Here is a 27,285-nt window from a genome sequence, read left to right as displayed (position 1 = left end):
GTGAGTTCGGAGCCATCATGGCAGACCCATGATGCAGTGCTTATACAGTGCTTCTCAAAGAAAAGGTTTCTCTTCGACTATACCCCAAGTTTCTCCCCAAGATTGTTTGAGTTCCATATCAATCAAATGATACTTACCTGTATTTTTCCTAAAATCCCATGCTTTCCCCTGAAGACAAGAGACTTTGCTCCCTTGATGTCTGCCATGCCCTGGCATTCTACCTGCAAAGAACCAAACCCAATAGGAAATCTCCGAGGATCTTTATTGCTATAGCAGAGAGGTCGCATGGGCAAGCCATATCCCCCCAGAGGATTTCTAAGTGCGTCTCTGGATGCATCTTAAAGTGCTACAAGTTAGCAAACATTCCTCCCCCTGAGGATATCACAGCTCACTCCATACAAGGCCAGACGCTGTGGAAGAAGCCTATCAGATGTTCTGCTGCAGCACATCTGTGGAGTGGCCACCTGGAATTCAGTTCACACGTTAGCGATGCATTATGCCCTAGTTTATGCCTTGGCTGCGGATGCAGCACTGGTATTGGCAGTAGTGTAAGCATCTTTGCTACCAGCTTCCTCACCTGCCTCCAGTCTGGTCTCCCTACTTGCCCATCATCCACATGTGGAATTCACATAGGGAGCATCACTTAAAGAGGAAGTGGCGGTCACTTACTGTAACTGGAGGTTCTTCAAGATGTGTGAACCTTATATGCATTCCCCTACTCGCCCTCCATCTTCTCTGCTTCGGATCCTGTTGAATTTGTGGTAAGAAGAGAAACTGGAGAAGGATTGACTCGAACTGCTTCTTGTACCCTTGGTCGGGACCGTGAGGAGCGCGACTGAGCTTGTGCGGGCAAACGGACGCTGCTTTGAAGAATTTCCAGGCTCAGGCGCATGGCATGTATGCGTATCCAAGTATGGAATATGGATAGGGGCCACACATCTCGAAGAACCTCCAGTTACAGTAAGTAGCCTCCACTTTCACAACACACTAAGTTGTGGGTTTGGTTTTTTTTAAGAGTATCTCCTAAATTTGAGTCCTAAATCCATGTTTAGGCAACTAAGTGGTTTGATTTTCAAAAGTGCTGAGCATGTGACAGCTTTGTCTGAAGCCAGTGTGACCTTTTTCTTGCTTTCACAGGTCAAAACTGAATAGCTATTCAGGCAGGTTCACATATCATGAGTAGGGTATAGAGCCAGCCACATCAACAAAGGAAACCTGAACTAATAAGGTTGCTGCTCCTGCCTTCTGCTTTTAAGAAACAGCAGCTTTGCTGAGGTGGTGCTGGTGTGGCTGGCTTGGCATGTCTCCAATGATGTAAGAGCTGTAGGAAAGGCTTGAATCTGTCAAAAGGAAGGAATAAAGACAGATCCATTAGGGACCTTTATACATCTACAATTGAAACAGAAATAAATGAGTTCCTTTCTTAAATTATTGTTATTGGCTATTATTGTGCCCTTATCCTCATTTTATAGAAGGTGAGGGCCAGTTTAAAAAAAAAAAATGTCCAGCTGTATTTAATGTTGTTTTAAATGCTAGTGTTTATGCATCAAAATAATATTTATTTATACTACTTCAGACAGGAAGAACTCATAGTTACCGCCCTGTCTGACAGGTGAAAAAAAGTTGGCATATTCTAGTAATTCAGCTTCTTCAAGTGCTTGCTCATGTCGATTCCAGGTAGGTGTGTGCGTACTGCGTGCACAGTCGTCAGAAGGCTTTTCCCCAGCGGTACCTGTCAGGTTGGCTGTGGAGCCCCCTGGAGTCACGCCTTCATGGCGGTGTATATAGGTCCCTACCGACCCGACGCTTCCTCAGTTCCTTCTTATCGCCAGTGATGGTCGTTGGAGCTGCATGTCTCTCTTGCCTCGGCGAGTGTTTCGCCTAGCGATCAGGCTTTTGAATATCCTGTAAATAGTTTTAGTTAGTGTTTGTCTTTAGTAGTTAATTAGTTAGATAGAAGTGGGGGGTTCCCCCCCAACCAAATTCCCTCACCTCTTGGGGTTTGGGGCATGCTGAACTTGCTGTGCCCAGCTTGCCACAAGCCCATGCCAACGGGTGACCCCCACGATCCCTGCCTAAAGTGTCTGGGGGAGGCACATCGAACAGAGCGCTGCAAGATCTGCAAAGGGTTCCACCTGAGAACAAAGAAAGAAAGGGACTTCAGGCTCAAACAACTCCTTGTGGAAGCAGCCCTCTATCCCCAGCCAGCTCCAGGCTAGCTGGACCTGGCACTGAGCACCTCCGTGCAGAGTGCTCCAGGCTCCGTTAGAGTCCTTCCTTGGTGCAGTTTCTCTAAGTATAGAGAGCCTTGGGACTGTCACTCCCCAGTGCCAAAGCCCACGGTGGCAACACAGCACCTCACACTCACTGGTGCCGCATAAATGGCACAAGAAGATGGATAGAGGGTGCTCGCCCACAGTGAGAGCAGCCAGGTCTGCCAGCGGTGTGTGTCTAGCGCAGGGGCACCCGGCGCCGGTCGTGGAGGAACCGGCACCGTTGACTTTGGGCCCACAAAGGGATCCGTTGGGGTCCGGTGCCATTAGATTCTCCTGCTAGAGAGTGCCAGGTGGAGAAGATGGAGCTCCCTTCCACCCTGGACACATTTGAGGCGGCCAGGGACTTAATTGACATGACGGCACCGCAGGCCCCAGGCAGGCAAGATAGACCTCCAGCACCGCAAGGCGCTGCACCGTCTAGTGGCAAGCCTAAATGATGAGGCACTGCTCGCCTTCCCCATGGCACTGTTCTCTGGCACCGTCCTGCTCGGCCCTTCTGTGGTGTCCTCACTCAGGATCCCTGGCGCAGACCTCTTTACAGGCCTCACTGGATGCAGCAGACTCTGCCACACGAACCATGTCCTCCACCATAGCTATGAGGAGGAGCTTATGGCTCTAGGTGTCGGGCCTTCCCACAGAGGTCCAACAAACAATTCAAGACTTGCCCTTTGACGGCATGGGGCTGTTTTCTGAGCAGACAGATTCCAAGCTCCATAGCCTAAAGGATTCACGGGAAACATTGAAATTGCTGGGTCTGCATACTCCTGCCACCCAGCAGAAACACTTTAAGCCCCAACCCCTTCTACCTTCCCCAGCCTAGGCAGGACTTTTCCAGGAAGTGGGGCAGGAATGGTAGACGTAAGCCTCCCCATCTACTGCCCGGCCAAGGCTCAGCGAGGCAGTCATCAGGCTCTAAGCAAGCCTTTTGATGGCGCGCCTCGGGGCGATGCACCAGTCCACTCACTGGATCCTTCACCCTGTTTTCTGAATCGTCTGTCCCACTTCTGTCATGCTTGGACCCAGATAACCTGAAATCGCTGGGTCCTTTGCACCACAGAAGTGGGATATTTTCTCCAATTCTGCTCCTCTCCTCCCTCCCATGTCCCTTCCCTGTCCCTCTTCAGGGACTCTTCTCACAAGCAACTCCTCATGCAGGAGGTTCAGACGCTCCTCGCCACGGGAGCAGTGGAGGAGGTTCCTGAGGAGCTAAAGGGCAAGGGATTCTACTCCCAAAATTTCCTAATCCCCAAAGCCAAAGGGGGTCTCAGACCCATCGTTGATCTGCAAGGCCTCAACAGGTTCATGAAGAAGTTGAGATTCTGCCTGGTCTCTTTGACTGCTATCATCCTGTCCCTGGATCCAGGAGACTGATACGCCATCCTCGACCTAAAGGACTCATACTTCCATGTATCGATAGTTCCAGCCCACAAATGCTTTCTCAGGTTTGTAGTGAACCATAACCATTACCAGTTTACAGTCCTCCCCTTTGGCCTGTCAGCAGCATCTCGAGTTTTTACCAAGTGCACGGCAGTCATAGCCACCTTCCTGAGAAGAAGGCAGGTGCAGGTCTTCCTGTACCTCGATGACTGGCTGGTCAGGGGCTGTTCCAGGGCGCAAGTGGAGCAACACGTCGACAAGCTGGGTCTCCTCCTGAACGTACACAAATCAACTCTATCCCCTACTCAGAGAATAGAGTTCATTGGGGCAGTGTTGGATTTGGGTCAGGCCAGAGGCTTCCTGCCAGAGACTCTTTTTCAGACAATGCAAGACGTCATAGAAGGCTTCAAGCAATACCCCACCACCACAGCGAGGAATTGCTTAAAGCTCCTTGGACGTACGGCAACTTGTACATATGTGGTACAATAAGCAAGGCTGAGGCTCAGACCTCTCCAGGCCTGGCTGGCATCAACTTATCGGCCAGGGCGCAACAGCCTGGACAAGGTGGTCGACACTCCCATTGCCAGTTCTCTGGTCTCTCCAGTGGTGGCTTAACCCACAGGCGGTATGCGCAGGGGTCTCCTTTGCCAAACCACAGCCCTTTCTGTCCCTGGTCACAGCTGTGTCAGCGTTGGGGTGGGGAGCTCATCTGGGAGAACTCAGGACCCAGGGACTTTGGTCACAAGTCAAGCTCTCTCACTTCTCGTCAATGTCAAGGAGTTGAGAGCAGTCCCCCCGGCAGCATGCCAGACCTTCCAGGCCCACTTGCGAGGGAAATGTGTGGCGGTGATGACGGATAACAAAACCACAAAGTTTTATATAAACAAGCAAGGTGGAGCTCGCTCCTCTCTCCTATGTTAGGAAGCCCTCACACTGTGGGATTTCTGCATAGCCTACTCAATTCACCTGGAAACATCCTATCTCCTGGGTTCTCAGAATGAGCTGGTGGACTATCTCAGAAGAGCCTTCCACAACCACGAGTGGTCCATTCACCCAGACATGGTGAATAGCATTTTCGAAAGGTGGTGAGTTCCCCAGATCGACCTGTTCACTATAAAAAGCAATAGTCGGTGCCTGCAGTTCTGTTCCTTCCAGAATCGCAACCTGAGCTCCCTCATGGACATGTTCCTCCTCACTTAGACGGACCACCTGCTGTACACATTCCTGCCTTTCCTGCTCGTCCACAAGATTCTGCTGAAGACCTAGGGAGGAAGAGGGTCACATACTGATAGCACCAGCCTAGCCTCACCAGCACTGGTATACCACGCTTCTGGAGCTATCGGTGGATACCCCAATCTCATTGCCCTTGCTTCCGGACCTGATCACTCAAGACCACGACCGTCTCCAGAATTCCAGCCTCGAGTCTCTCCACTTTACAGCTTGGACACTTCCTGGTTAAACCAAATGGAACTAATGTGCTCTGATCCCATTAGGGAGGTTCTCCTTGGCAGTAGGAAACCCTCCACCAGGCAGTAGAAAACTCTGCTTGGCCAAGTGGAAGAGATTCTTGATCTGGTGTTTTGCAGGGCCGTACCCTTCCGTTGCAGACACCGATACCTCTCATCTTAGACTATCTGTTGCACTTAAAGAAGCAGGGCCCGTTAGTATCATCAATAAGGGTTGATCTAGCCGCCATTTCGGCATTCTACCCAGGAGTGGCTGGCCAATCAGTCTTCTCCAACCTGATGGTCGGTCGGTTTCTTAAAGGTCTTGACAGATGATACCTGCAAGTTAGGCAGCCAGTCCTGGTTTGGGACTTTAATCTGGTTCTTTCAAGACTAATGGGCTCCCCTTCAAGCCCCTAGTGACTTGCTCATTATTCTATCTGTCATGGAAGGTGGCATTCCTGGTCACAATAACATTAACTAGGAGAGTGTCCGAGCTTAAAGCCTTAACTTCCGACCCTCCTTACACCATTTTTTATAAGGACAAGTTGCAGCTTAAGCCTCACCCAGCCTTTCTTCCAAAGGTTGTCTCTCAGTTTCATGCCAGTCAGGACATTTTTCTCCCAGTCTTTTACCCTAAGCCACACACTAGCAATTGGGAGCAAAGACTCCACTCCTTGGACATTCGGTGAGCATTGGCCTTTTATATCGAGCACCCAAAGCCGTTTCATAAGTTGATTCAGTTGTTCGTCGCAGTAGCTGACAGGATGAAGGGCCTCCCAGTGTCATCTCAAAGAATTTCGTCATGGATCTCGTCTTGTATCCGGGAATGTTATGATTTGGCAAAGATACCTGCCCCAGCACTACTGGCACATTCTACAAGGGCTCAGGCCTCCTTGGCGGCATTCCTGGCCCAGGTCCTGATCCAGGAGATCTGCAGGGCAGCGACATGGTCGTCGATCCACATTTTCACCTCTCATTATGCCATTACCTAGCATGCCAGGGACGATGCAGCATTCAGCAGAGCAGTGCATCAATCAGCAATTCCATGAACTCTGACCCTTCCTCCTAGGAAATGCCTGGGAGTGACCTACTTGGAATCGACATGAGCAAGCACTCGAAGAAGAAAAACAGTTACTTACCTTCTCGTAACTATTGTTTTTCGAGATGTGCTGCTCATGTCCATTCCAAGACCCACCCGCCTCCCCTCTGTCGGAGTATCCAGCAAGAAGGAACTGAAAGGCAGTGGGTCGGCAGGGACCTATATACACCGCCAGGAAGGCGTGACTCCAGGGGGCTCCACAGCCGACCCGACAGGTACTGCTAGGGAAAAACCTTCTGATGACTGTGCACGCGGCACATGTACTTGGAATGGACATGAGCAACACATCCCAAAGAAGAAGGTAGGTAACCATGTTTTTTTTAGACAGTAGTCCTTCTGTCTCTGTGGCAATAAGTATTTCCGTTTGGGAGAATCTGATTGGTGTTTGAATGCTACTTAAAATTTCTATTTACTGCATCCATATAGATATATGTACAAATAGTATATAGCATATTTATTTGTACAGCTTGCAAATTTTAAACTGATGCTAAAATGCTTCTGTTTTTATTATAAGGGTTTAATTTCTGTTGAACTGAAAGGCCATCCAAATGCCCTCCTGAGCTGCCTCAGCTGATGCTGTCTAAACAGTTTTGAGATTAAGCTGTAATGATGCCCTGCTGCAACTAAAAAACTTGAAACAACTGAAATATTTTAAATTATTTTAAATGGAATTTATTTGCTGAGGTAATTATTGTGTCAAAACTGAAATCCTTCTTAGTGAGGATTTTACTTATTCTCAAATAGTAGTTCAAAGCTAAAAGGCTGGTTTTTTCCCTTAGCCACTGAACTGAAAGTTGAACTATATGAATCACTGCCCTATGCCCAGTGTGGTTTCCATGAAAGTCAGTAGGAGTACTGCATTTAACTTTCAATAGGAGCAGGGTAGGGCTCCAGGGATTAATTGACCAATTGCCTGTATTTTTAAATGTAAGATTATATAAATCTATTTGAGGACTTTCATTATTAGTTAATGGAAGGATAATCTTGTGGATATGGATTGGAAGTGAGGAATAGAACCAAGGTTCTCTAGCTTTTCCATAGATTCCTGTAAGACTTAGGGCAAATCACTTAACTATTCAATGCTTCTGTTCACCATTTCTAAAATAGGAATCATAATAATTTCTTACTCCAGGACACTGTGAATCTTAATATCCACTATTGGTAAAGCTCTTTGAGCTCCTGTGATGGGAAGTGCTATAGAAATGCAAAAAGTCATTAAATAATATGATTATATCTAGACTTACATCTAATAAGATAATATAAATAATTCTGATATTATAATTCAAGTAATACAGAAATTATATTCCATTGATAAATATTTTTTTTTATCAGCTAAGGATGGTGCAGCAAAGCAAGGCTGCAAGTAGTGAATGTCAGACCTTTTGACCTGATACTCATATTGTGGATGTCATGGATGCTTTTATTCTATTTTATACATACAGATGTAATCTAAATGCATTTCTTTCCCGCCCCTTCAGAGCAAAGCCTCCTTTTAAAAGTACACATGCAGCAAAATAAATGCAGTTTCTCAGAAAATAAGTTGTAAAAACTGTTGACAAAACTCCCATTCAATGAATGTTTTGATATAGATTTATAAAATTGCATCTTTTAGGAGTGCAATGTAAATTTTGTTCACAGTAACAGGCATTTTGTTCCTTGTAGCCCAGGCATTCGTGAGTGACCACCACTTAATGAGATCTGTACATTATTGAAAGAAGTGTTCTATAGCTTTCTTAAGCAGTTGTGTTCTGTTGTCTGATGATTATACAAGGTGTGTTAGGGTGGGAGTGAAGGAGTAAGAAAAGTGCTACTGCTTTGATTTATGTTTTTTAACTCCTATGATGTATTTAAATGTATATTAAGAGTTGTGGATATGTGGAGTTTCATATAGATTAAAATCAAAACAACTAAATAGATAAAAATAAATATAAAGGTGTCTGAGGTTTCAAACAGGGCTCTCTTTTTGTGGCACATTTTGCACCAATAGTACATAATTTCAGTTTGTGCTTTTTCTTCGCAATTAACTGCAGTGTGGAGTTCATTATACCTGCAAAAATGGAGGCCCAGTTTGAAAAATAGACCCAGAAAATGTGTCCTTATATATTCATAGGTGTGCAAGTAAACATTTTGTGATGTATTTTTGCTTAAATCTAAGAGTAATACTACTTCTTTCCCTCACAGCAGTGTTGAGTCTGAAGTTACACTTGTAAAGGGCTTTGAGATTGTAGAATAAAATGGAAGTACAAAATATTATTACTTATAAAGTTTCTTTACACTTTTTTTTTTTGCCCCCCTTTCCCCCCCCAGGTATGCATTCCTCAGCAGCAACAGAACTATTTGTTACTGGAGCATTGCCAACCTCTGGAACATTTCCACCAACATCTGCTTTATCAGCTTATCAGCATCCCAACTCTTTCAGCAGTAGAAACTTTGCTACTACTCCATCTCTCACACTTCAAGATGCAACATTCAGTGCTACATCAAATGGTCTTTTAACTGCTCATGACCCTTTATTGCAAATCAAGACATCACAAGGCACAGTTCCAACTGCTTTGACATTTGAACGCCTAGGCAGCTCTGTTTTAAGTACCAGCATACCACCTCAGTCATCAACGTACCGTTCTGCTCAAGAGTCTGCACCCCATCTCTTGCAACCTCAGTTTAGTTTGTTGCCTTCAACACTTGGAGGAGCTCAGCAGGCTTCTCAGGCATATAGCACATCTCTCTTTTCTGGTTCCACTGCCTCCATTGATAGAGCACTTCAGCGAGAATGTAGTGTTATTAAACACCATCAGCGGCCTTCAAGTACACAGTCTGTTCAGGCACAACTGACTGGTTCACAGCATTCCCTACACAGTTATTTATCAAGTACAAGTGGGGTTAATTTTCAGGATACATCCAGGCAGTCAGCACTGTCCTGCAGTCCAGTTGGAGACGCTACTCAGGTGAGCAATGGAGGATCACAACAGAAGACCTCTCAAGTCTCTGTGGAACTTGCTCAGTCTTATACATCTTCAATTCCATCACCTGGTTTCCCATCTACTTCTACAGTAAAAGCAAAAAACTGTTCTACAAAGCAGCTATCAAGGTCAACAAAGACCCCCAAACCTCAAAATGTAGCCTCTCCTGTGCAGACACAAAGCTATTCCAAAACTGCACAAAACCAGAGTTCTGTAATAGCAGGTCAAGCACAAATCTATTCTACAGCACAGCTACCAAGTCTGTTGTCAGTCAGCCAATCCCAAAACTATGTTTCCACACAGTCACAGAATATGCCATCTGTCAGTCATTCACAAGTTTTCTCATCTAGCAAGGTTGAGAAGCTGCCCTCATTATATAAAACGCTGACTTTTTCTGGGCAATCGCAAACTATAACTTCTGATAGTCAGACAACACTAAGTTACTCTGCAGATCAACAGGTATTAACTTCAGTTCCAAATGAGAACTACTCTGGTCAAACAAGGGATCTTTCTTCAGTTAGCCAATCTCAGAGTTATTCTTCTAATCACTCTCAGGGTTTATCTCCCGTTAACCAATCACAGGTTAATTATTCATCTCAATCACAGGTTTTGTCAGCTGTTAGTCCTTCAGAAAGTTATACTTCAGGGCAGTCTTTAACATTAACTTCACCTTCTCTTCCATTTTCTTCCTCATCTCGTGTTCAAAATTTGTCAGCCTCAAGCCCAAACCAGAACTATATTTCTCTACATTCTTCTCAGAATTCTCAGACCCAAGAATCATCTTCTCCACAGTCTCAAAAGTTTTTGACAGCTGTTCAGTCTCCTACTTTTGCATCCCCAGCTCATTCACAAACACTGCAGAACAATAGACCTTCCTCAGATACAAAAATATATGTTAAAAGGAAATCTGACTCTAACTTGTATGCTTCATCAAAACAGGAAGATGAATTGTCAGTGCAAGATTTACAGGCATTGCAACAGCAAGCTTCTCTTGAATCCTCTACCCAAAGGCTAACTGATAGTGAAATTAATGCTCAGGATGCTGCCTATAGGGTCTCAAAGGCAGATGACAGATATTCTCAAAGTGTAATCAGAAGTAATTCTCGTCTTGAAGATCAAGTTGTTGGGCTTACTCTCCAAGGATCAAAAAAAGATGAGAGGATGGTTGGTTCTGTGGCACAGCTTACTCAACAGATTGGCCATATCACTAATGTAATAAGCCATGATATTAAAAAGGCAGCTAATTTAATGCAGACAACACAAATAAGTGTAAATGCTAAAGAACTAAACCATCAGCATTCTCTTATGCATAAGGTACATGAAACTAAGGCCCAAGAACAGCAGGGCCAAGTCATTAGCACATCATCACAGATTCAAGCTCATGCTTTGAGGCATGGCAATCAACTATGTTTGCCTAATGCACAGGTACTTCTGGAATCTGCCTGTGACTTACAAATTCTTCAGCAGTCAATACTGCAGTCAGGCTTAGGACAAGCAAAGGCATCTCCACATGTGCGACGAATACAGAGTCCTCAGCAGGTAGCCCATCAGTTCCTTCAAATGGATAATCACATTATTCAAAGTAATGGGCGTCATTCTCAGCAACAGCTTCATCCTCAAAATGCAGAAGTTATTAAAATGGAAATTTCTGAGTCCTCAAAACCACTACAGCAACATATGACATCAAAAGACCATTTTACTCAACCAAATCAACATGAATCAAAGAATCAGTTTGTTTCTCTTGGTTCGATATGTTTTCCAGAGTCTATGCTTCTCAGTGATGATAGGAATATATTGTCTAATGTGGATGACATCTTAGCAGCAACAGCAGCAGCGTGTGGGGTCACACCATCAGAATTTGCCAAATCCACATCTAACGAAGAAGAAATCCAATCTGTTGAAAATGGTGATGATTCCAAATCTCAGTTCCAGTCAATAGATGTACGACACATATCTCCTAGTTTCAGCTCCTCACCCACTGTAGTTGGAAAACCACATAGCATAAATAATATTTCTCTAAATGGAAGCCAAGTTACTATAAACCTTACAACAGTGTCTACAATACAATCAAAACATATGATCCTTGATCAACATATGGAGACTTCTGATCAAAATGTATCAGCTAGAATGACTTCTCCAGCCCTTGGACCTAATCAGGAGGAGCAAGAACAAGGTTCTGGCAAAGTTAAGAAACAGTCTAGCATTAGTCATGAATCTGAAGAAGACAATGATGTTCCCATTGATGGTACACTGAATGCTAGAGACTCAGAATTTGTTTCAAGTGGTCGGAGTCTAAGTGAAGAGAGCGTTACATCAGATAATGATTTTAATATGGGTTGTGATGATGGCATTGTAGTAGTTAACAAGATTAAAAGTCCATTGCAAGCAATATCTGTGCTACAACCAGGAGATGTAAGTGGTAGCAAAACTGAAGAAGAGAACCAAGATTTAAGTCAAGGGAACCTTCAAAAGAAAAAAAGTAAAGCAAAAAGCCAAATAAAAAATGCTACAGAAGATGACAGTGCAAGCCAGAAACAACTGAAACGAAGTGGACAGTGCAAACGTCAGAATATAAGAGGAACTGACATATGTTTACCTTATTCTTCTCCTGTTTCTGAAAGTTATGATATTTATCAGCATCAAGAAAGAATGAGGCAAAAAATTAAAGAAGTGGAAGAAAAGCAACCAGAAGTCAAAACAGGGTTCCTTGCGTCTTTTTTAGACTTTCTAAAATCTGGGCCCAGGCAACAGTTCTCAGCACCTGCTGTACGAATGCCTAACAGGACGAGGCGGCCAGTTACCCAGATAGTCCGTGCCCCGGGTCCCCAGCCACCTTCAAAGCCACAGCCAGCAGCAGCTCCTTTGCCTGTTGAGGGTGGCTGTGAAAGTCCAACCAAAAAAGTTGATGATGAACTTAAGAAAAATTTGGAAACATTGCCTTCGTTTTCTTCTGATGAAGATGATTCTGTAGGGGGTAACCATGATCTTCAGAAGAGCATCTCTACAGCATTATCAGCTTTGGATGATACTGCCGACAAAAAGAACAAATCAGGTAAAATAGTTGTTTACTTTCAAAGACATAATTCTGTAGATTTTGCATATACTTTAATTTTTAATGTTAGATATCTTTAGTTTTAGATAAACCATATCTTTCAAAAGACCTTTGTTAGGTCACACTAAAATTTAGGAGTAATATTCAAATTATTGAACTGAGATTTAACTAAATTAGTGTTTTCCACAATAGTGGAAGTTATGTGGCTAAATCCTTGCACTTTGTTTTGAAAATATATCCTTAAATATTTCTTTTTCAGTTTAAAAGATGATTTTGGCATGGAATGGAGAAACTTTTATTTTAGTAAACAGATGTCAACTCTATTATTTTCTAACTCAAAATGGTAGATAAGGTTTTGTCTGTAAAATCAACAGTCTAGTACCAAATGTTCCATCACATGGACAGTAAAGATTGTAAAAATGCAACAGTGTCTTTACAGAAATTTCATCATGATGACATAATTGAGTTACTTCCAGAAAAGATTGTTTTTACCTTGGTGGAATTGTGTATGTTCTTTCAGTGATGATTGAATTACATAAAGCAGAATTACTTATAAAAACATTTCTTTTTACACTGGCAAGCTGAGGATGTGTTTTATTGGTACTTTCTCAATAGGGGGAGTCCAGACTTTGTACTATTAAGCACTAAGTAGATGACTTTAGAGAAATGGAACTTATGAAAGGTAAATGTCCTACCTAGTGCAACTTGGGTGGTACTGATGGCACTATTTATATTTTATATATAGTTCCTCTGCTAAATATTAATGTGTCTATTCTATACATTAGAGAGTTCTTGTCAACAATCATATATTTTAATTACTGGTGCTTCCTCTGGAAGTATTTTCAGCAAACTATGGGTTTTTTTTGTATCTACATTTTAAAATAGTTTTATGTTTTTGTGACAAAGTTGATAAGTAGGAGGCGAAAACCATGGTAACTTGGATTTGACAAGTGCTGGACCAGCCCTGCAGACTGTGATGCTGCTAATGTTTTGGCAAAGACAGTGGCTGCAGTCACTATATGCCGGTCCTTGAGACTAAATTTCTCCGACTTTCCAAGGGAAGTCTAGATCTGCCCTTTTTAGGGGCCTAATTAGTTCAGTGGCAAGACATTGCACATCTTAGACTTCATGGTCACTTTCAGATCTCAGGGTCTCTATGCAGCATCTGGAGAGAACCACACTTTCACCTTCAAATGTCAGTCACAGGGTTTCCAAGTAACATTTGGGCAGAAGTTCACAATGAAGAACTCATCAGATTCCAAGAAGCAAAAATGGCAGATTCTACCAACAGGGGTCAGGGTCTGCCTCAGCAGGCACGGCTTCATCAGCATTTGCCCAAATGCTTTAAAGGCTAGCAACATAGAGTACCCAGTTACTTTAGTGGTTCCGGCTCCTTTTGATTTCCTGAAAGCAATCTTTTTGAATGCTTGTCCAGTTTGTTTCTTCTGGCTTTAATATTTACATGCATATTAAACGAGATTTAGTGCTGCCACATACTTTACATTCAACTACAATTGTGGATCTCCAGAGACAAACTTTCAGGCCAGTCCATTAGTGTGGTGGCAACTATAGCTGGCTCACAGACCCTTGGGAAAAGGAATGCCTCAAGTAATCTTACAGCAGTATCTCTAGCCAAGTCAAGAGCAGAGACATTTATTATTCAGAGGAACCTTATCCAGACCTCCTTTCCCAAAAGCATGTCCAGTCCATGAATCTTTGGGGACTAGGGGAAATGGTGGATCCATGAAGTTTGTAAATTACTGGATACTGCTTAAGAGACCTAGTTATCACTAAAAATGTATGCATCTCAGAAACAATTTTGACACGTAGAGTTCAGTGCCACTTTGTCTCTTATCACAACTTTTTATACATCAAACATGCTCTAAGCATGTTTTATCATTGCTTTGTATAGGAAGGTATTGATACTTTTAAGTGCACAGTATTAGAATAGGTGTTGTCCTGGAGCTCCATGCTAAACATGTATCCATAAAGATCCCTGTGTTAACAGGAGTGCTTCCTAGAAGCATATGGGTCAGGGTTTTCATATATATGTTAAGTTCAGTAAATTCTTTGTTGCTGTTCACACAAGCTACCTTCATATCTCAAATATAGTGTATTTGGAAGGTACCTCTGCCTGCATGTGGCATTTTTGAGGAATCTCATATAGCTAGTCTTGGGAGTCATAGAATCATAGGTTAGAAGGGACTGCAAGGGCCATCTAATCTAACCCACTGCCAAGATGCAGGATTTTTTGCGTCTAGAACATCCAAGACAGGTGGCTAGCCAGCCTCCTTTTGAAAATCTCCAGTGAAGGAGCTTCCACAACCTCCCTAGGCAGTCTGTTCCATTGTCCTACTGTTCTTATAGCTAGGAAGTTTTTCCTGAGAGTTAATCTAAATCTGCTATGCTGTAGTTTAAACCCATTACCTCTTTTCCTGCCCTCTGTGGCAAGAGAGAAAAACTTTTCTCCATCTTTTTTATGACAGCCTTTCAAGTATTTGAAGACCACTCTCATGTTTCCCCGCCTTAATCTTCTCTTTTCCAAACTAAACATACCCAGTTCCTTCAGTGTTGCTTATATGGCTTGCATTCCATTCTTTTGATCATCTTTGTTGCTTGCTTCTGGATCCTTTCCAATTTCTCTACATCCTTCCTATACATTGGTGACCAAAATTAGACACAGTACTCCAGCTGAGGCCTAATCAGTACCGAGTAGAGCGATACTTTCAACTCCCGTGACTTACAGGCTGTGCCTCTGTTAATGCAACCTAAAATTGCATTTGGTTTTTTTTTTGCAACAGCATTTCATTGCTGAGGCATCCATGTTGAGGTTGTCACCCACCACAACTCTCAGATCCTTCTCAGCAGTGCTGCTGCCAAGCCAGTTATCCCCCATTCTGTATTTGTGCATTTGGTTTTTTCCCCTAAGTGTAGCACCTTATGTTTGTCTTTGTTGAATTTCATTTTGTTGTGTATAGCCCCGTTCTCCAGTCAGATCCCTCTGAATTTCAGCTCTATCCTCCAAAGTGCTAAAGAAACTTTGAGCTGTACTTCTTTCCTTCTCCCCAGCTGTGAAATATTTGTCTCTTTTGCTCTGTAATACTATGGTAGGGTGTATAAATCCCGCACTGACAGCAAAGGGACTAGGGAGGCAGTGTGTACAAAGGTAGCCCCTCCCCTTCAGCCCTGCCAATCACGCATGGTAGGGAGGAGGGCTTTAAAAGGAGGAAACTGCTGTTGGCCAGGGGGAAGCCCTGAGAAGGAAACGGCTGGAGTGGTCCTGAAGCAGCAGAAAGAACCCCCCATGCAAGAGATCCTGCCAGCTCTGCGAGGAGTCCAGCAAACTCCAGGGGCAAGCCTACTACGAAGAGACTGACTCAGCTATCTGGCCGTAAGAACTCCAGTAAAGCTGCTACTCAGGCACTCCTGAAGTAAGGTGGGGCTGCTGACCTTTTCACCTTCTGTTGACCCCAGGAGGGGCTTGTTTTTTCCTGAGTTTGAACTTTTGCTTTGCCCCACCCATCACAAAGTAAGCAGTACTACAAGGGTGCGGCCCACTGCAAGGACTAAGGGTATGTCTACACAACAAAGAAAAACCTGCTACTGGCTTGTGTCAACCTACTCGATCTTACAGGGCTCAGGCTGAGGGGCTGTTTCGTTGCTAGGTAGGCTTCTGGGCTCGGGAGCTCTGGGACCCTAATACCCTGCAGGGTCCTAGCCCAGAAGTCAACAGAGCAATGAAACAGGTCTGTAGTCCAAGCCTCTTGAGCCCAAGTTGGCTGGCATGGGCCAGCCACGGATTTTTCTTTGCTGTGTAGACATACCATAAGGGGCTAGAACCTGGACTGGCCTGACCTTGTGGTGGTAACTCTGTGTGGCAAGGGGCCCCCAGCCAGCAAAGTTGACACTCCAGAGACACTCTGTTACAAATATCATCCATCTTCCTCTTCCAGCCATTGGAAAAATTACTTTACGATTTTAAAGCTGTCTGCTCCACTGTTCGTATTTATCAAAAGTAATCTTGTTGAAGATGTATATATGTACTTAGTAAAAACATTTCCATGTGCAAATTTACATGTGAATGAACGAACTCTGACCAGGGCCAATATAAATAAGATTTGATTTTAATTCTTTCACTGTGGATAATTTCTGGATGTTTTTATTGAAATGAAATAAGTGTAAACTGATTTGCTGTAGCTAATGTGACCCAAAAGTATATTTTTAAATTAAAAAATAATAATTTGGCATAATAAGCTGATACAAAAAGATTTATTTTACAGTGTATTTAGTACAAAGGAAACAATTTTGATTGAATAACTGACATGTTTGCTTTTGTGAGTATACTTAATTAAAATGATTCGTTTATAACTTCTATTTTTGAGCAGAGGAAGGAAACGTCTTAAAATAAAGCTTCGTCCATTTCTCTCAGTGCAAAATTCTGAATTTTTAAGATATTTAAATAACTGGTATTTTTTCTGAATGTTAAAGCGGTGTGGACAGTCTCCCAGTTAATACTTCTAACCAGAGACAATGTGAACATCTTTTTAAATCAAATAATTGCATTTAAGAACTTTTTACAGAGCATATGTACAAAAGGAATTTCCCTTTTCTTGAGCATTGAGAACATTATTCTGAGAAAAGTAGGTGAAGCTTTATTTTAACCTTTTTTTCTTCATACTTTGTTTTAAAAATATGGTTGTACCATCTTTTCACTATTTTGTATAAAGATATAATACATATGTATACCACCAAATTCCTCTTCTGTTGTAGGAAGGACTATTTGTACCTTATCCAAGATAACATTAATTGACATTCTGCAACATGCTGGTCATGCAGAGTCAGTACTGATTTCCATATACATGTGCAATTATACATCTGTTTATTTTTTAGACTCAACAATATAAAAATGTAAAAATATTCAAACTAATATATAGACCTTTCTACCATGGTAACACTAGGGTACCTCATACATACTTTACTGCTCTTGGGAAACTTCTAGATGTACTTGGAAAATAACTGTATACCAACTTTTATGTTAAATAAAAGTGTTGCAGCTTTCACTGGACCAATGCATTTACCATACTTGCAGTCATGTGACATGAAATATTTTATTCTGCATGCACTGTAACTTCTTTTCATATACATTATTCAAATTTGGCAATAGTGATTTTTTAATGACTCTTCCTGTTTCCAGATAATGCATGTTTGTAATAGAGATGCAATAATTTAAATGTCCAGTTATCTTGTTTTTGGATTATTTTATAATGATGATTTATATAGAATATTCTTTTTCCTGTATCTCATTGTTTGAAATTTATCACGTGAAATGATACTTTTATTGTTTGTGTTTTTAAAGGATACGTCCCAACCTTTGATGCTAGTTCGCTAAGTGTGATATTAGCAATTAAATTGTGGCTTGCATTGTTTAGTTAGATTAGCAAGCCAGCGTTAAAGCAAGTATGTCTTGAGGGCAGATGGTAATACAATACCTAAAAGAGGTCTTCTTTGTGAATGGGGAAAGGGAATAATAATCATTTGGGGAATTGGGAATTTCCACTGACTAAGTGTGGCATACAGAAGTGGAGTGCTTTTCATTTTTTCACTTTGTACCATTAATTCTCATTGCAAAGCACTACTTTGTGTGAAATTGTATTATAGGATTGTTAGGAGTGTTAAAGTATAATCTGAAACCACCAGTTAATTTATTAGAAGATGCAAAATGAGAGTGCCCCAGAAGCGCCACTAAGAAAATACTTTTTCATATTTGATTTAGGTTTTGTGTTATACATGACAGCCACTTTCCTTTTTCTTTATTTGATGAAAATGATGAAGATGTAGTTTGCATATCAGCAGAGGGGAGGCCAACAAGATCCAAAATACTAATCTGTTAGTCTGCCATTTGCTTTGTTCCACAGAGCAAAACAGTGTTTTCCTGTTGGTCCTCTCTGTAATAATGTGTTCTAAGGCACGTTATCACCATAATGCCTATGTGCTATAGCAATAACAAAATCAGTTTCATGCAAACATACAGACTTAATACTAATTATTTTAAGTTTTTTAGATATAGGTTTAACTTAGGGCTAGTTAACTTCACTATTTTAATTTGTAGAATGGGTGCTTTTTGTATGTATTGTCTGGGAAAGTAAATAAAATAAACATAATTTCCTTCTTATGTTGCTGATCCTTGATGATTCATATAACCGATGCTTGCTTGTTTTTTGCTTCAGAAACTGAAAAAATGGCAGCTGCTACTACTGCCAACACCGCTGCTCTTGTAAAGCAGGAATCTCCAAACACTACTGCTCCTGTGGTAAATGTTCAGGAGAAAACAAATTCAGCAGAACTCCTAAAGATAGCTGACCAGGATGGTCTCACTTCAGACCAGTTAGCAAAAATACAGGCAGCTGTTGCAATAGAAGGATGTACTGATGAGGAGAATACGGACAGTGGAGGAGAGGGCATGTACAGAGAACGTGATGAATTTGTAGTGAAGATTGAAGATATAGATGTGCTAAAGGTAATCCAAATGTTTGTTTTGAGTAATTACCAACACACACCATGAAGCACGCATCAACAATCAAACTACCAAAGAGCAGAGGCTTAATTTTCTACTGCATAGCTCAACATATTTGTGATGCTGCCAAGATGGCATACAGTTGTGGTTCTAGTTTTTGGGAGGGAATATGCATCACTTTAATTATGTGTCAAGCATTCATACTAGTTAAATGAAAAAGGTAAATAATTGCAGCAGATAATCTCAATTAGATCTCAACATTGTCTATAGATATACATACATTAGTTGGCAGGAGTCTTCCAGATTTGGTGTTTTCAAGGATTCTTGACCCCACCAGAATACATCCTTATTGAAGACTTTGATTAGCTTTCATGAGTATGGTGTTGAAGTATGTGTCTAAGGCTATGTCTACACTACAGCCTATGTCAGCATAATTTATGTCACTCAGGGGTGTGAATAAACCATCCCCCTGAGCGACATAAGTTACAATGACATAAGCACTCATGTGCACAGCGCTATGTTGGTGGGAGAGCTTCTCCCACCAACATAGCTTCTGCCGCTCACAGAGGTGGTTTTGTTATGCTAACAGGAGAGCTCTCTTCCATCAGCATAGAGTGTCTTCACCAGATGTGCTGCAGCAGCACAGCTGCATCGGTACTACTGCAGCACTGTTCGTGTAGACATGCCCTTAGTTTTTTGTTTTAGGATTTTTGTTTTTTTTATTTTTGTGGCGGCTTTGTTCGCTCCTCTAACAAGGAGTGGCTTCTATGTGGATCCACTACAACTCTTCATAATGTCTGCCGAGTTTAAGGAAACCTTATTTGTTTTCTCCATTTCTAATTCTTCTTCTGTTTTGTCTTCCTCATGTCCACTCCTCTGCTACTGTTCTAGCTCACAGATTTTATTATTACTTTTGCATGTCACTTTAAAAATCGTTCCTAGATATGTTTATTCTTTGCCTTCCTATGGACCCTTTTGAATTCAAATTTTAAAATAAAAGTTCTGTTAATAATTTGCTAGGTGTGTCAGGTAAATTAAGGAATAACTGGTTCTAAAATATTCTCACTTTGCAATGTTGGATCCTAATCTTGTAGGGTTTTTCTCATAACCATTTGAAAATACACTTTTAAGTTTTTTCTACACTTCCCTTAAAATATGAGAATCTTTATAGATTAATATTTTAAAGAAGGATTTCTAGGGGTTGGGCGGTTAATTATTACAGATATGTTTACAATATTTAAGACAGAAAGAAATGTTTTTAAGAGGATAATCTGTTTGAGCTAATTGTTGAACTAAAAGTTGAACTGCAAATGTAATCTTCGTCCAGTTCACTAGTTATTATTGAACTTTTTGTTTTCACGTAACTGCAAGTATCATGCCATAATGTCAGGTACTTTGGGAACTCTACAGTCACAGAGAGCTAGCATTAGGGACTATGGGGAGTCATTTTTCTGCTATTTGGTGGTTTTGTTTTTAAAAATTATTTTCATACTACCAAAGGCATGATGATAAAAGAAACTTTGAAAAAAATGACAAATTGCTGAAATGAAATTTGTCAGGTTTTTGTGGCTTGATTGCATACATGGAGTTGGCTGGGTCAGCTTCAAAGATCTTGAGGAAATAAATTTTGAGGTTTAGTCTATAGATGGTACTGTACTGAATATACCTCGTAGCTAATATCCTGGTGCCATCAGCACATAATAGTGGTGTATTTGGAATCTGGAGAATTTATATCCGTTTTATCTCTAAAGAAAAAAATTAATAAATTTTGGAAGGAAAATAAGCACAATTTTTAGCTAATACATTTTTGGTTCTTATAGATGGCTTTACAAACAGGAAAAGAGCCTCCAGCAATCTGGAAAGTACAAAAGGCTTTGTTACAAAAGTTTGTTCCTGAAATTCGAGATGGACAGAGAGAGTTTGCTGCTACTAATAGTGTAAGTATGAAGATTCCTTGTAAAACTACAGTGACTTCTGGTTGAGCCCCTGCTTGCACAAAAGAAAATGTCTGACCCTGGAGCGTTAAAGGAACATGACATTTCTGTTTACTTTCTGTACTAGCATTTCTGCAAAGATCTCCCTAACTCTAGGGCTAGAAATGAATAGTTAGTGGGTCCCTCTGCTACATTTAGCAGAACGACAATAAGAATTGCTGTTGTATATTCAAGACCAGTTCTCATTTTCATTCTGGTTTCTTTGTGCCATGCTGGTCATGCAAAGGAACCAGATTCTGGTCTCAACTACCCAGTTTAGCATTCCCCCAGCGAGGAGGAGTTCTCAGCTGGGATAAAGCTGGTGGAGTTGGGTCATGTGCTCTTTTCCCATACTTGCATCCTGGCATTGTTTATGGCACAAAGAGATAGAGAGGAGGTAGGGTGGAGTGGAGCTCCACTCTGAAGATCAGCTAGTGTATGACCCCTTATGGACCATACGTTGACAGTATAAAGTAGGATATCTCCCCAGTTGCTCTTCCATGCAAGTGTAAGCGCAGACCAGCCCAGTAACCCACTCCCTGATGGTGCCCCTCACCTTGTGCCTAGCAGAGCTCAGATGCAGAAGAAAACCAAGCCCAGTGACTATATTGTCTTATTTATATTTTAAGGATATTTAAAATCCAGCGGCAATTCCTTCCTAAATTACAACAGTTTTAGAGTAGGTCGCTTTTGTACCCAAATAGATGGTCTTAGTATTTTCATGTGTAAATGATCAATAGAATAACTTCGCTTAGCAAAATAACTTTAATAGGAAAATCTGTGTAATTATATGTTTTTGTTTTGCTTTTCACAGTATCTTGGGTATTTTGGGGATGCAAAAATGAAATACAAACGGGTGTATGTGAAGTTCATTGAAAATGCAAACAAAAAGGAGTATGTCAGAGTCTGTTCAAAAAAACCACGAAGTAAACCTGTACAGTCTGCAAGGTATTTATTTTCAGATCACTTTTTATTTTACTGTATTGGTTTGGCATGAGCCCCACACGTGCTCTAATAGTTCAGAATATCTTATTCAAAAGTGACATTAATGCAGCATTAAGTGGAAACTTTGAATTACGTGCTTTGAGCAATTAATTAAAGTTTCTACAGCAACTATGAACTCTTCCCCTTGGCTTCTATGGATTACAATAGTTTTCCATTACAGCTATGAAGGATTTGGAATGCCACATGACTCAAATGTCTATCTTGCCTTACTTCTTACTCAACATAAATGGAGGCCCCCAGGTGAGATAATTTCTAAACACTTAGTAATATATATGTATGATTCTGGTACACAATTACATATCTCTTCCCTTGTTGGCTTTGCAAGGTAAGTCTGTGTTTCCAGGTTGCTTGGATGACAATGCTGTCTGGATGCCTGAGAAGTAGAATACTTTATTCTCAACTCTGGGAAGACAAAAGTTTTGCTCTTGGGTAGTAGAGATGGTTGTCAGAAAGATGCTTTTCCTTCTATGATATCACTGCTCATAGAGCGGGCTTGTTTGGCAGTAAAAAGCAAACTAAAGAATTTTGTCAACACTTTAAATCATGTTCTTACCATGGAAAGCCATGTATCAGACTTAGTCTGAAAGTATTTCGTTTGTACATTTTCACAGACTGCTCCCTTATATATCACATGCCAACATTGCAACAGCAATACATCTAATGCCAAGAAGTTCAATTATTGTATTTCTCTCTTAGCAGAGCTACACAGTTTTTGTTGCTCATTGGCTCATACTTGTTGTGAATATGACAATATGTTTACCTACTGATTTGAGTAATCATGGTCACATTATTCCTCCCCTTTACATTATTCTTTACAATGGCTGTCTATAAAGTGACCACCCTATTGGCGATAAAGCCTTTTATCGTGTAGGCCCTGGCTATGTTTTAAGGCACAACAGCAATCCTGATAAAATAGTAAGAGGCCATTATGGCTCCCATCATGAATACAAAAAAATAGCACAAGTTTGTAGGGACAAAATCAGAAAGGCTGCAGGACAAAGTGAGTGATACATAACAAGTGACATAAAAGGAAAGAAGAGGTTCCATAAATACATTAGGAGCAAGAGAAAGATGAAGGAAGGTATAGGTCCGCTCCTTAGCAGGGAAGAAGTGCTGATAATGGATGACAACAAGAATGTTGAGTTAGTTAATGCCTGTTTTGCTTCACTATTCTTTAAAAAGTATAATAGATACTTAACACACTTCATATTAACAACAAAGGGGAAGGAACACAAGCCAAAATAAGGAAAGAACAGGTTAAAGAATATTTAGATAAGTTAGTTGTACTCAGTTTGGCAGGGCCTGACAAAATTTCCCTGAGGGTACCTAAGGAAACAGCAGTGGCAATCCCAGAATCATTAATGATTATCTTCAAGAACTCAGAGAGGACAGCTGAGGTCGCAGAGGACTGGAAAAAGGCAAATGTAATGCTTTTTTAAAAAGAGGAACAAAGAAGACGTGGGGAATTGTAGACCAGTCAGCCTAACTTTGATACTTGGAAAGATACTGGAACAAATTAATAATCAGTTTGTGAGCACCTAGGGGATAATAGGGTTATAAGTAATAACCAACATGGATTTGCCAAGAACAAATCATGCCAAACCAAACCAAGTTCCTTCTTTGATAGGGTTACTAGCCACTGGATAGGGAGGAAGTGACGGACATGACATATCTTGATTTTAGTAAGGCTTTTGACATGAGTCCCACATGACATTCTGATAAGAAAACTAGAGAAATGTGATTTAGATGAAATTACTATAAGGTGGGTGCAAAACTGGTTGAAAGACTGTACTCAGAGAGTTATTGAAGGTTTGCTGTCTAACTGGGGGATTTATCTAGTGGAGTCCTACAGAAGTCTGTCCTGCGTCTGATACTATTCAATATTTTCATTAATGACTTAGATAATGGAGTGGAGTATGCTTATACAATTTATGGATGATACCAATCTTAGAGGGATTGCAAGTGCTTTGGAAGACAGAATTTGATTTCAAAGAGGCTTTGACAAATTGGAGAATTAATCTGAAATCAACAAGATGAAATTCAATAAAGACAAGTGCAAAGTACTACACTGAGGAAGGAAAAATCAAATGCACAACTATATAATGGGGAATAACTCACTCGGCGGTAGGGTGACCAGATGCCCCGATTTTATAGGGCTTTGTCTTATAGAGGCTCCAATACTCCCCACCCCCTGTCATGGTTTTTCATACTTGCTATCTGGTTACCCTACTCGGCGGTAGTACCGCTGAAAAGGATCTGGGGGTTATAGTGGATCACAAATTGAATAGGAGTCAACAATGCAATGCAGTTGTGAAAAAGGCAAATATTATTCTGGAATGTATTAACAGGAGTGTCATATGTAAGACACAGGAGGTAATTGTCCCTCTACTCAACACTGGTGAGGCCTCAGCTGGAACACTGTGTCCAAGTCTGCGCACCACACTTTAAAATGTGGACAAATTGGAGCGAGTCCAGAGGACAGCAACAAAAATGGTAAAAGGTTTAGAAAACCAGACCTATGAGGAAAAAATTAAACTGGGCTTGTTTAGTCTTGAGAAAAGAAGGTCTGATAGCTGTCTTCAAATATGTTAAGGGCTGGTACAAAGAGGAGGTTGATCAATTGTCGAGGTGCACTGAAGGTAGGAAAAGAAGTAATGGGCTTTATCTGCAGCAAGAGAAATTTAGGTTAGCTATTAGGAAAACCTTTCTAACTATAAGGTTAGTTAAGCTCTGGAACAGGCTTCCAAGGGATGTTGTGGAATAATCATCACTATGGGTTTTTAAATATAGTTTGGACAGACACCGGTAGGGGATGGTCTAGCTATACTTGGTCCTGCCTCACCACAGAGGGCTGGATTAGATGACCTCCTGAGGTCCCTTTCATCCTTACATTTCTGTGAATCTATATCTGAGATCTCCTTCTTGAACTTCCTTCTGATGGAGTTTTTAACTGTGATTCATCTGCCCCTGAGGGATTACACCATTGCTTTTTAGGTCATCAGGTGACTGTGTCTTTGTGGAGGGTTCTAGGTCTGAAACTTTCTCTCTCCAACGTTGGACTGTGATGACAATATTTATATATTTTCTTCTTTGTATTCAGTTTAATTCCTCTAATTTTTGTTATATAGTGTTTAGAAATCTGGTTTTATTTTATTTTATTTTTTATATTTAAATACTTTTAAATATTGCAATGTGGTGTTCTACAGAGCCACTGGGGTAGCGATGACAGGATAAAAAATAAAATTCTCATTCATTACATTAAATCCCACACAGTATTTATGCAGAAATATAAAATGTCACACATTCATATATGGTTGTGAAAATTAAAGTACAGTTCATCTGTATTATATTTCAACCACAAAATCTTGATTCGTAGTCCGCCAAAAGGGGTTACAAAATTTCCATCAGATATTCAAGGTTAGTAAGGCCACCAATACCTTAGTAAAATAGTGATTGGAATACACCTGTAGCCCCCAAATACTTCCATGACTCACCGTAACCTTGGAAAAGAGAGTTTACCGTGTGCAAAATGGGAATACTACTAATTAATCGCCAGCTGTTGAGGATTAATTAACATGTAACAGCACTTCAAAAATGTAAAACTAAGTGCTAAGTATTAATGAAAATGATCATACTAGAGTGCAATGGAATAAACTTACATGACTCACAAAAAGTACCATGATTCTTTTTATTAAAATTAGATCTTGTGTGAATTTATGTAGATGACTTATAAAACTATTCATTATAATATTGCAGGCCCATTCATTGCAAACCAAGTAATAGCACCAGCAAAGCTCCTGATCCTCCAGCACCAAAAACTACAACAACAAAAGTCTCTTCTGTGAAACCCAAAGCTAAACAGCCAAAGATAAAGGCTGAACCACCACCAAAGAAACGGAAAAAATGGAAAGAAGAGTTTTCATCTTCCCAGTCTGATTCTTCTCCTGAAGCCCAGAGTGATGAGGATGGTGAGTGGTTTTCTGTTGTCAGTCTTATATATTTGTTTTTAGTTTAATTTAAACTGAAATCATACGTATATTATAACATATAGTCTATAAATGTTGTGTGATCTGCAAAATTCCCTTAGAAGGCAGCTGTGCAAAATTGTCATGAAAATTTAACACCCTCCACATAAAGTTTATTCTTCCAGCCCTTTACCAGGTCGATTAACATTATTAAAAATCTAATATTTTACACTCCCTTTGGGAGTGAGCAGATTTTGCAAGGTTGCTTCAGAATGCAGTTCTGCTTTAAAGAGTGGTAATGTAAGAATGACACATCTTAATCTTACCAGATCTATTCTTTGTGTGTATTCAGAGTTATATTTGCTTAGTTGAGTGAGAGAAAAACATTTTTAATACTTAGCTCCTTTTAGTCCCACAGAGCCAGGACATCTGTTTCAGAAGAAGTTGATTCTATTCTGGATCACGCCTCCTTAACAGAATTGATTACCATTTCCAATTAGGGTGCCTTAACCACATCTGTGACACCCACTGTCTGCACTGATGTTGCATGGATGTAAAAGTGGGCAGAATTTGGATGCACAGAATCTGTATTACTGGTGGTGATGCATAAGCCAGAACAAAAAGGAGCTTGATTTTCAGGTGCATGTTAAGTTTGAACAACTGGCAGTTTAGAAAAAAAATCTTTCGATAGAAAAATCAACTAGATTTGATCTGGAGTCATTTACACAATAATCATAGAACCTTCAGATTCCATTTTTGCAGCCATATTTCTGGGTAGAACAACCCTTTCAAAGGTTCTTTTTACCATATTTAGATTACTTTGAGAGAGTTTCCATAGCTTTGTTTTTCTCAGTTTGTTGTTTAAACTTCACATGCATTTGAAGATAAACTTGGCAGCACCCTGACCCCTTCACTATTGGATTTTCAAGGCACATTGGCCACTGGAATTTAGACCAGTGGCTCTCAACCTTTCCAGACTACTGTACCTCTTTCAGCAGTCTGATTTGTCTTGCATACCCCCAAGTTACTTAAACGTAAACTCACTTAAACACTACTTGCTTACAAAATCAGACATAAAAATACAAAAGTGTCACAGCATGCTATTATTGAAAAACTGCTTATGTTCTCATTTTTACCATATAGTTATAAAATAAATCAATTGGAATATAAATATTGTACTTACGTGTCAGTGTATAGTATACAGAGCAGTATAAACAACTCATTGTATGAAATTCTAGCTTGTACTGACTTTGCTAGTGCTTTTTATGTAGCCTGTTGTAAAACTAGGCAAATATCTAGATGCGTTGATGTACCCCATGGAAGACCTCTGCATACCCCAGGAGTATGCGTACCCCTGCTTGAGAACCACTTAGACTACAGATGAGTTACTGCAGATAGTCTTGAGCCCCTCTGCTGAAGGTCGCAACTAAAAATAATTTTAATTTTTGATCTAACGTATCATGATACCAATCTCTCTAACACATACATACCACTGTCAGTTTATTAGAGTAAGGACTACTCTGGTGGTGACAGTCACCCATGGCAACTTGGAAACTTGACAGAATGGAGCAGTCTCACTACCTAGTTGGTCGCAAATTCTAACATTGTGCGCTGGA

At 40.8% G+C, this 27,285-nt stretch overlaps 1 protein-coding gene across 4 annotated transcripts in view; it reads left to right on the top strand.

Moving 5' to 3' along the window:
• The window catches only part of QSER1 (glutamine and serine rich 1), an 86,521-nt gene that overhangs the window by 37,672 nt on the left and 21,564 nt on the right, over positions 1 to 27,285 (top strand). For 3 of the 4 annotated variants that reach the window (XM_037899887.2, XM_043550187.1, XM_043550188.1), the window contains exons 4-8: positions 8,508 to 12,212; positions 18,440 to 18,729; positions 20,547 to 20,663; positions 21,514 to 21,647; positions 25,461 to 25,672. In XM_037899887.2, the coding sequence (XP_037755815.1) occupies positions 8,508 to 12,212; positions 18,440 to 18,729; positions 20,547 to 20,663; positions 21,514 to 21,647; positions 25,461 to 25,672 (4,458 nt within the window). Of the gene's footprint in view, positions 1 to 8,507; positions 12,213 to 18,439; positions 18,730 to 20,546; positions 20,664 to 21,513; positions 21,648 to 21,864; positions 21,945 to 25,460; positions 25,673 to 27,285 lie in introns of those variants that run through there. The other variant, XM_043550189.1, reaches the window with a different exon arrangement.

Source organism: Chelonia mydas, chromosome 6 (assembly GCF_015237465.2).
Source record: "Chelonia mydas isolate rCheMyd1 chromosome 6, rCheMyd1.pri.v2, whole genome shotgun sequence".
Taxonomy (NCBI): domain Eukaryota; kingdom Metazoa; phylum Chordata; order Testudines; family Cheloniidae; genus Chelonia; species Chelonia mydas.
The sequence above is the reverse complement of the archived record's forward strand: the minus strand, read 5'-3'. Positions and strand labels throughout refer to the sequence as shown.